Below are 11,394 nucleotides of genomic sequence, written 5' to 3' on the forward strand. Positions count from 1 at the left end.
GTGGTGGTGACTGTGGCGGGTTGTGGTTGCTACAATGGTGGTAGGGGTGGTGGAGGAGGTGGTGGTTGTGAAATGGGTGGGTGGATATGGTGGCCGGTGGCCCTGGGTTGTGAAAGAGAGACACAGAGGAGGGAGAGTCAGAGAAAGAGAGAGGAAAATTAAAAAAAAAAAAAAGAATAAAAAATGATAAAGAAAGAATATTTAAATGAAATGTAAAAAAAAAAATAGAAGTTTTGATGGAGGGGATGTTATAAAGTGGGATGTTATATGTTATAAAATTGGGATTTAAGAGGGTAAATGCTAAATTTTTTACAAACCTTGATAAGAATGATCTAAGAAATGAGTTATTGAGTGATAAGTGATGGTTTTTGAGTGATGAGTAATAGTATTTCCACCATTCAAATAGGGCCTTAGGTTTTTTTTTTTTAAAAAAAAAAAAAACTGTTTTAGGGACTAAATTGTCTTTAGAGACTAAATTAGTTAGTTTTGAAAAATTTTGAATCTGATTAGCATTTACCTAAACCTCATATAATAGAATTTAGCTAAAATATATATATATATATGTATATAAAATGAGTAAAAAGTTAGATAAGCTATCCCACTCTGATAGCCTGTTTTTAGGAGAAAAAAAACACACACACACTTACCATTAATTTCAAGTCCATCAAAAAGAAAAAGAAAAAGACAAAAACTAATCAAGGACAAAGCAATAAAGCAATTAAAGAAGCGCTCCTTCATATAAAAAATTGGAGAATATACGTAAGACTGACCCAGTGAGAGAGAGAGAGACAGAGAGAGACAGAGAGAGAAAAGAAGATGATGGAAAAAGAGAAAGAAGGAGAAAGGAATGGTCCTACCTCCTGCGATGCGGACATTTCAGTATTACCAGAGGAATGCATATCGAACATAGTATCATTGACGAGTCCTAAGGATGCTTGCACAGCTTGTGCGATTTCTCCTATATTCCGTGCGGCTGCCGAGTCCAACGTCGTCTGGAAAAGGTTCTTGCCGTCCGATTATCAAGCCATCGTTGCTCGATCATCAACATCATTGGATTCCTTGAACTTCTCTTCTAAGAAACAGCTCTACCTCAGCCTCTCTGATAACCCCATCTTGATCGACGACAATAAAAAGGTACTCTGTTGACAAACAATCCCATTATATTAATATTAATAACTTTTTGTGATAGTAATAGCGCACTTATTGTTACTGCTTCACTTTATTAGACTTTCAAATGAGTAAAGTTGTGTATAATGTGTCTTTTTTTGGGAGTTACTCAATTACTGTCTTACTGAACAATTAATCCAGCTGAGATGTTTTGTCTTTTTGTTTAAAATATCGAACTCTATAATAATACATTATTTGGTGTGTTTGGAAACAAGAGAAATAGAGGGGATTTCGACCAGGGGCCACAAAAAACAGTTCACCCATAATGCTTCTTGTTCTTGTTCATACTTTATAAAGTCAGATTTTCCCAAAATTTCACTCTCACAGTAAGCAACGCATGATTTTTTTTTTCTTTAACACTAGAGTACCAGATTAGTTAGCAGCTTACCATGAACTTTTCTTTTCAAAAAAAAAAAAAAAAAGCTTACCATGAATCAATGCTTTTTCCCCTCCTAAACAAGAAATTATATGCTCTTCATGATTTGGCGCGTCACCCGTTCATTGTTCTACTAAAATACTCTCACTTACTTAAAATTGCCTAGTTGAACAATTTTATTTTTTTAATTATAAGTTAACTCAACAATTTTAAACAAGTGAAAGGCTTATAATAGAATGGTAGATAAATGATATGGTTCAGTGTGAAGAGAGTATAATTTATTTTTATAAACATTTGTGTCTATTTGGAATGTGTGTTTAAACAATAGTTTTTTATTTTTTTGAAAATACGTGTGGGTGAAAAAGTGGGTGAAAAAGCGGGTGAAAATATGTATAATATTGTTTAAAAAATGGAAACATGTGTTTAAACTTGTATACCAAACCGGTCCTTAATACTGGTCCACCCAAAAATTGCCAGAACTGAGTCTCGCTACATGGGTTTTTAATAATAATTTGATTAAGTAAAAAAATTATGTTAATAAGTAATATAATAAAAAAGGATTATAATGTTTTATGTAACAGTATTACAGTAAATTTGTACTAACTATTTTTTCCATCCTTTCACCTTTCTTCTCAAATCTCAACCAAATAAAAAAGTTTTTCATCCCTTCACATTTTCACCCACAATCAAACACAAATATAGGAAACTAAAATCTCTTATATCTTTTCACTTTTTCATTATTTATTTTCTATCCTCCCATTTTTTCATCCCTCTAACAAAATGGTCCCTCAGAGTTACTTAATGGAATGGCTACTGGTATGCTTAACAAGTAGATAACTAAAAAAAATAAAAAAATAAAAAATAAAAAAAGAAAAGAAAAGATAATAAGATTAAAAATGTCACACCCACGGGAGTCATGACACACTACACATTGTTGAATGGATGATACGCATAGATACTATTTGGTTAATGTCATAGTGAGATTTTCTATTTACGAGGAAGTGGTGTCAAAACCTTTGCCCAAACTATTATAAAGTGATATTATTATTATTTTTTTAAATAGTCCATTAACAAATGTGCTTAAAGCACCATTAACGAGACCCTTTTAACTGAATAGCTTAAAGCTTTGATTCTTTTACCTATTTGTTTTATTGAGTGGCCTGATCTTACTATTTTTATTTTGCTAGTGTCTATTTGCTGCAGCTTTTAGTTACGATGATTTTCAAGATTTAGAAGAATGCTAACTTCCTTTTTGATAGATGATTGTTTCGTAGTGTATCAAAAAATAGTTATTTGTGTCTTTTCATTTGTTGACAATTTTTTATAAAATTAAAATGGCAAACCATTTGTTATTCTAAATGGATGTTAGTTTGGATTTTTAAGAATTTTTTGGTTCATATTTTGGCTCCCTCGTAGAACTTTGGCTCTATCCCTGCACACACTTAGGAAATAGTTAGCCCAAAAAAGCAATGAACACCCTCTTTAGTAATAAAAAATAAAAAATAAAAAGAAAATTCAAACATGTTGGAGGTGCTTCATTTCAATAGCTATAAAGAAGATTAACAACCAGGTCAGCTTGATCCACGTGGACGGAATGAGATTGGGTAGGTTGGTTTCACTATGGACTCTCAAAATTGTGTTTGGTTTGAATTTGTTACGTGAGCAGCTTTAATTTAGTTAAATAAGCGAACATAAGAAAGGAACCAAAAACAAAGAACAAAAGGAGCTGCCAACTCTTGAGATCAAATTTTGAAAGATTCCATTGAATGTATGCTAGTGCCAGTGAAAGCAACACCATGTTGAATAGATACAAATATATTTTTCATAAATTAACGATTGTCCCAAAAGTGTAAGTTATTAATAAATGATAAATTTAATTGTTTAGCCATAGTTGCAACACCTATCTCAGGTGTGAGCCTAGACTTCGACTTATTAAATGGAGTTTAACACGTAGGATTTTTAACATTTTAAATGGGAGATTGAGTGGGGACAGGATTCAATTGCTTGATAAATTACTCATTGTTTCAAAAGTTTGAACTCTTAAGAAATGATGAATTTAATATTAATTTCAACCTTTATTACAAAACAGAGATGAAGAAAGCCAAGGATTTGTGAATGTAAGAGAGAGTGTTTGAGAGAGAAGATTAGAAACTTTCTCTTGATCTTGTAATAATAATGAATCTATACATGAACTAGGGATATATACACCTCTGTATCTAAAACCCCAAAACAGAATGTAACAAACTAATCAGAGGATAAGGAAAGCAGTTATAACACGTGGGAAGGTTAGTTACAGCATGTGAGATACAATTTGAATAAAATTAATAGCTAAACTACATGCCGTTTATCAACTAATCTAATTTACACTTGCAGCTTGTTTGTGTCGTTTAGTTCTACTTGTTCTGTGTTGCTTAGTTCTTCTTTTCTTCCTTCTTGTTTTGTGATCCTTTCTTCTTTACTCCTTTCTGCTTCACTGCTAACTAATACTCCCCCTCACGATGAGACTCAGAACTATGTATATTCAATACACTCATCTTGGAAATTAAGAACTTCAATTGTTGGCTGCATAATGCTTTGGTGAACAAGTCTGCTACCTGTGTATGTGTAGTAGTAAAAAATAAACGAATCACCTTCTCTTGCACCTTGTCTCTAACCAAGTGACAATCTACTTCTATATGTTTTGTACACTCATGGAAGACAGGATTCTCACCAATGTGGATTGCTGCTTGATTATCACAGAAGAGCAGACCAGGTTGTGGATGATCAACTTCCAAATCTTTTAACAAAGCTAACAGCCAAGTCATTTCACAAATTGTCAAGGCCATTGCCCTATATTCAGCTTCAATTGATGATCTGGAAACTATGGATTGTTTCTTAGATATCCATGAAACTAATGAGTCTCCCAAGAACACACAAAAACCAGTAGTGGATCTTCTGGTATCCACATAGGAAGCCCAATCTGCATCCGTGTAGGCCTTCAAATGTAGATCAGACTTTGATGACAGAAGAATGCCTTGACCAGGAGATCCTTTGATGTACTGTAATATCTTGTAGGCTACATCAAGATGTGGTTTCCTAGGCTTAGCCATGAATTGGCTTAGTTTATGGACTGAATATGTGATATCTGGCCTTGTTATTGTCAGATATAGTAATCTTCCAACTAATCTTCTATAAACTCCACGATCATCCAATAAAACTCCTTGGTACTTACTTAGTTTCAAGTTTTGCTCCATTGGTACTTTGCTGGGTTTACAACCTTCCATACCAGCATCCTTAAGAACCCCTAATGCATACTTTCTTTGGCATAATGAAATTCCCTTTTCTGATCTAGTAACCTCAAGACCTAGAAAGTATTTCAAATTACCAAGGTCTTTTAACTTGAACTCAAGATTCAAAGAAGTTTTAAGGTCTTTTACTGCTTGAACATCATTGCTTGCAATGAGAATGTCATCAACATAAACAAGCAATGCTATGAAGGTCTGATTAATCTTCTTGGTGAATAAAGAATAATCAGATTTTGATTGCTTGAAACCATGTTTTAAAATGGTTGTAGAGAACTTGGAATACCACTGCCTTGATGCTTGCTTGAGACCATATAAAGACTTGTAAAGCTTGCAAACCAGGTTCTCCCCCTTGCTGTGAAAACCTTGAGGCAATTGCATATAGACCTCTTCATGGAGAGTACCATTAAGGAAAGTATTGTTCACATCAAGTTGAACCAAATGCCAGCCTCTCACAGCAGAAATAGCAAGTAAAGTCTTGACAGTGGTGAGCTTAGCAACAGGAAAAAAAGTATCAGTGAAGTCCAAACCAGCTTGCTGAGTGAAACCCTTGGTTACAAGCCTAGCTTTGTATCTGTCCAAAGAGCCATCAGCATTATACTTCACCCTATAAACCCATTTACACCCAATAGCCCTTTTGTGAGGAGGTAAAGGTGTAATTGTCCAGGTTTGATTTGCTTCCAAAGCAGCAATTTCAGATGCCATAGCATCCTGCCAGTTAGAATCCTTGACTGCCTCATGGTAATATGTAGGCTCAGGAATGGTAGAGATTAGAGAACAAAAGTGTGCATAAGTGGGGGATAGTTTGGAGGAGTTAAGATAGGTGGACAAAGGGTATTGAGTACTTGACTTGTTGGCAGGAGAAGAAGGAGCAGATTCATTACTGACAACTGTGCTGCACTTAAAATCAGTCAGGTATGCAAGTGGTTTAGACACTCTGGAAGACTTCCTCAAAGGAACAGATGGTGTAGTGATGGGAGGAATAATGGGTGGAACATTGGAAGAAGAAAGGATAGGTAATTCTACAGAAATGGTATCTGCAGAAGTAGCAAGAGGTAAATCTGCAGAATTAGGGAATAGATGAAGCTGCAGGAGATGGGATAGAAGTATTGGAATCACAAGGAATAACATTGTGGCTAGGAAAATCAAACAAAGAAGTAGTAGGATGAGACACTGAAGGGAAGAGATGAGGTAAAGGAATGCTAGTGTGAGGAGATGAGGAAGGAGATGAGGAAATAAAAGGAAAAACTGTTTCAAGAAAATGAACGTCTCTGGAAACAAAAATCCTTTTGGTAGTTAAGTCAAGCAACTTATAACCCTTAACACCAAACGGGTAACCAAGAAAAACACAAGAGGAAGATCTAGGATCAAATTTTGATCTGTGATGAGTAAGAGTTGAGGCAAAACAAAGGCAGCCAAAAACCTTTAAATGAGCAAAGGAAGGAGGTTTGCCATAGAGTTTTTCAAAAGGAGTTTTCTGGTTCAGTATTTTGGAAGGTAACCTATTGATGATATGAACAGCAGTCAACACACATTCACCCCAATAGGATATAGGAACATTAGATTGAAACTTCAATGCCCTTGCAATGCTCAAAATGTGTTGGTGCTTCCTCTCCACAACTGAGTTTTGTTGTGGAGTGGCAACACATGTATGTTGATGAATGATGCCCTTGTTGGCATAAAATTCTTTTAAGAAAAATTCAGGGCCATTGTCAGTTCTAATGATCTTAATATTGGCATGAAATTGTGTATGTATCATGTTATAAAATGAGATCAATAAAGGTCTAGTTTCAGCCTTGGATTTCATAAGGTAAACCCAAGTGGATCTTGTGGCATCATCCACAATGGTAAGGAAGTACTTGAAGCCATCAAATGTATGTTGATGAATGATGCCCTTGTTGGCATAAAATTCTTTTAAGAAAAATTCAGGGCCATTGTCAGTTCTAATGATCTTAATATTGGCATGAAATTGTGTATGTATCATGTTATAAAATGAGATCAATAAAGGTCTAGTTTCAGCCTTGGATTTCATAAGGTAAACCCAAGTGGATCTTGTGGCATCATCCACAATGGTAAGGAAGTACTTGAAGCCATCATGAGTGAATTTAGCAAATGGTCCCCAAATATCACAGTGAATCAAATCAAAAGCATTATTTGAAATGTGATTAGAAGATGGGAAAGGAAGTCTTTTCTGTTTGGCAATTGGACAAAGAATACAACTCTTATTGCTGTGAAAGTTTTGTACATCAGAAATGAGATTATGTAAGGCATGAAATTTATTATCCAAGGCATGTCCTAACCTCATATGCCAAAGATAAGACTTGGTAACAGTAGGAATGAACATAGACTCAGAAACAGAATTGACAAAAGATTTAAAGACAGACTCAAGAGTTGAAGAAGCTGTTGAAACAGATTTGCTAGTTGGGGCAATATGCAGCAGATACAAATTGTCATGTAATTCACCCATTCCAATCTTCTTCCAACAAGTAAGGTCCTGGATAAAGCATAAATTTGATAGAAAAACCACACAACATGGAAGAGTTTTGGTTAATTTGCTGACAGAGATTAGATTGAAATTGAAAGAAGGAACACACAGCACATTTTCAAGTTTCAAAGTTGCAGTGACTTGAATTGTACCAATGTGTGTGACAGTGACTCTTTCACCATTTGGCAATTGAACAAAAGTGGATATAGAACTAGTGACATGTGTAAACAAAGATAAGGAATGAACTATGTGATCTGTGGCTCCAGTGTCAATGATCCAGACATCATTACCATAGGCAGCCTTATTGACAGGATTAATAGCAAAAACTGAATGATGCAAATCTGAGGAAACAAAATCAGACCAAGCATTACACACATTACTTGAAAGAGCAGAATTAGCTGAGTGTAAGGCATCATTGGTACTAGCAGATGAGGATGCATGAGAACTGAGCATTGAAATCAATTGTTGATACTGCTCTGAAGTGAAAGGGAATGAATTGACCTGTGGAATATCAGCACTGCCTTGATTACCTTCAACCAAGACTTGATTTGCCATAGCCACTTTGCCTCTCTGCTTGTAACCAGGAGGGAATCCCACTAACTTGTAGCATTTCTCCATAACATGGCCAAGCTTCCCACAGTGACTACACACAGGCCTCCCTTTTGTGTTATTTCCTCTGATGTACCTGTTGTTCCCTGGAAATGAATTTCCCTGATTGAATCCTTGATTCTTGACTGCAAGAGCAGTTGATTCAACTGAGGGAGCAACATTGAAATCCAAACATCTTTGCCTTTCCTCTTGAATTACTAAAGAAAATGCCTTATCAATGGAAGGACTAGGCTCCATCATGAGAATCTATGTTCGAACTTGAGAATAAGAATCATTCAAGCCATTTAAGAATTGCATAAGTGAATCTTGATGCTGAAGTGCTGTGATTTTGTCATTTACACCACAAGTGCATTTACCACATAAGTAACACGGTAAAGGCCTGAAATTCAATAGTTGATCCCAAGCAGCTTGAAGATCAGTGAAGAATCCTGTAATCGTGGCTGTACCTTGCATCATAGTTGAAATTTGCTTTTGAAGTTGAGAGATTCTTGGTCCATTGGCTTGAGAGAAACGTTTCTTGAGAGTGTTCCATACTTCAAATGCAGTGTCTCTGTAAATTACACTAGCAGTGAGGTGAGGAGAAACTGAATTCAAGATCCATGAAGAGATCATTGAATTGCATTTGGACCAAGCTTTCTTCTCTAATGGTGTGACTGCCATCGAAGCATTGATGGAACCATCAACAAATCCGAGTTTGCTTTTGGCATCCAAAGCCATTATCATGCTCTGGACCACATAGGATAATTGTCCTCAGTCAATGATTGAGTAACCAAAATCGCACCTGGTGTTTCACCATGGTGCAAGAAAAATGGACTTCTTGGATCTTCCATTGGAGTCAGTTCTCGCTGAGAAGAGGAAGGTGGAGCATTTTGAGTATTCGATGCCATTGAAATAGGCTCGTGCTCTGATACCATATTACAAAATAGAGATGAAGAAAGCCAAGGATTTGTGAATGTAAGAGAGAGTGTTTGAGAGAGAAGATTAGAAACTTTCTCTTGATCTTGTAATAATAATGAATCTATACATGAACTAGGGATATATACACCTCTGTATCTAAAACCCTAAAACAGAATGTAACAAACTAATCAGAGGATAAGGAAAGCAGTTATAACACGTGGGAAGGTTAGTTACAGCACGTGAGATACAATTTGAATAAAATTAATAGCTAAACTACATGCCGTTTATCAACTAATCTAATTTACACTTGCAGCTTGTTTGTGTCGTTTAGTTCTACTTGTTCTGTGTTGCTTAGTTCTTCTTTTCTTCCTTCTTGTTCTGTGATCCTTTCTTCTTTACTCCTTTCTGCTTCACTGCTAACTGATAACCTTCTGTGCTTGTCTTCTTTCTTTCTAGCAGAGCTTTTTCTTGGACAAATTGAGTGGAAAGAAATGTTACCTTCTCTCTGCAAGGGACCTGTCCATTGAATCGGGCAACAATAATATGCATTGGCTATGGTTTCCTCTAGCTGAATCCAGGTCTCTATCTAAACCCTAGCCTGTCCCCTATGTATGTTATACTTTTTTTTAATTATTTAATTTAAGGCTTTTTATTTAATTCTTATTATGTACATATAAAAATCAAACAGGTTTCGAAAGGTAGCTGAACTTCATCATGTGCGGTTGTTTGATATCTGTGGCAAGATGAATACTTCAATGCTGTCTCCGAAAACAAACTATGTCGTTTACCTTGTGTACAAGTTGAGGAGGAAAACTCATGGGTTTCATCGATTTCCTCCAATGGCTTCAGTTGGAACTACTGAAGGAGTTGAAGATTGTAAACAAACTGTTTGTTTGAGCAGGCCTAAAAGGGAGCCAAGGAAGCAGAACCCTCTACTTCCGAAGTGGAGAAAAGATGGATGGTTTGAGAGTAAGTTGGGTGAATATTTCAATGAGGGAGGAGAAAATGATGAACTGCAGATTAGACTTATGGAGGTAGAAGCTGGTACCGTTAAGTCTGGCCTCATTGTTGAAGGGATCGAGATTAGGCCTACAAAGGGTTGATAAAAATTGTTCTTTTTTATCACTTTTAGTGACAGCAATACACTAAATTGCAATACTTTCTAACTTTTATTGTGTCTTAATTTTGTGCTAAACTTCAACCTTACTATTAAACCAATTTAGTGTCGTAATTTTGTGCTTTATAGACTCCAGTAGCCATATAATTCTCCTAATTCGGGCCTGCACTTCTTTTCTATTTTATTTCCTCGAACTCTTCTTAGCCATTGTTCTTGAGTTTTGGTTACTATTCGAGTTATCATTAAGCCTCAAAACCGTTTGCCTCATAGTGAACTAGATATTTAATTATTTATGCTCCTGTTTATTGGTAGAACCATTAGTGGTAAAAAAAAAAAGCATTAGACTACAGCCAATGAATCTAAAGCCACAAATTTTTTTTGCTAAATATTTCCCTGCAGTTGAAGTGGCAAGTTGATAATGATAGATGACAAAGTATTGTCATTGTTGGAAGAGAGTTCAGATCAAAACTTATCAGCTTAACTGTAGTGAAAAATTGTTATTATAGCATTACTCCACTGTACCTCACCTGCTAATCTCCACATCAGCATCAACATAATCATCTAAGTATTCAGAGACACAAAAAGTAATTGCACATCAGCATATTAATATTAAGAGCAATTAGTGACTATCTACCAAAAAAGAGCCAGAAATTGTGGCTCCACATCAGCTGCATCTTAATATTAATAGCCACAAAAATAGTTGAAATCAACTATAATATTAGGTTAAGTTAATTCGATACTAAACGTGTTCCTATTAAAAGCTAGTTGAATTATGTTTTTCTTCTGAAAACATTTCTCTTTCTCTGCAATTCTTTGATTTAACATTTTATTTGTGTTAACATTGGATTTTTATTTGTTTACATTTTGGGATGTAAGAGGAAAGATGACATGCTACTCTGTAGACAATAATGAAACTAATTTTATGTGATTTAAACATTTGAAACCATAAAATTTTAGAACTTTTTGATAATCATATAATTTTAGAACTTAATTCTAAATTTCAGTGTATTGCAAAGGTTAACAACTAGTTATGTATCTTTACTCAATGGTAAAAGGTTGCTAAATTTATCATATCTTAACAATTTAAGTTTTTAGAACAATTGACAAATTATTATTGTAATAGAGCAAGAAGTCTTGGGTTCAAACTATATCTCTACCTTAACAGGACAAGCTGCAATTTACTAGTGGCTTGATGGAAAGGATTGCGACCAACCCACATTTACTTCCTCAAATCTTCTAATTAGACAGCACTTCTTGAGAGATATACAATCTCTCACTTTTTGCATGTCATTACACATTGGCTTCTTATTGATTTGTTTCATTGTTGCACGTCTTTATTGTCAAACTTATCTTTTCCTCTGTCCCATAGAAATTTTTGCAGCTAGCTCTCTGTCAGGAGTAGTTTCATCCACGATCATGTCAACTTGCGATTCACGCTGCTTCAATGTTCGACCAAACTTTT

General features: G+C 35.3%; 1 protein-coding gene across 1 annotated transcript; it reads left to right on the forward strand.

The window, feature by feature from the left end:
• Positions 1-677: 677 nt before the first annotated feature.
• LOC111992849 (F-box protein PP2-B10) lies at positions 678-10,058 on the forward strand. Its single transcript, XM_065763764.1, has 3 exons — positions 678-1,134; positions 9,275-9,393; positions 9,504-10,058. The coding sequence occupies exons 1-3, from the start codon at positions 817-819 to the stop codon at positions 9,916-9,918; spliced, it is 852 nt and encodes a 283-aa protein (XP_065619836.1). The 5' UTR covers positions 678-816; the 3' UTR covers positions 9,919-10,058.
• Positions 10,059-11,394: the final 1,336 nt, after the last annotated feature.

Source organism: Quercus suber, unplaced genomic scaffold, assembly GCF_002906115.3.
Source record: "Quercus suber isolate HL8 unplaced genomic scaffold, Cork oak 2.0 scaffold_523, whole genome shotgun sequence".
Lineage (NCBI taxonomy): Eukaryota > Viridiplantae > Streptophyta > Magnoliopsida > Fagales > Fagaceae > Quercus > Quercus suber.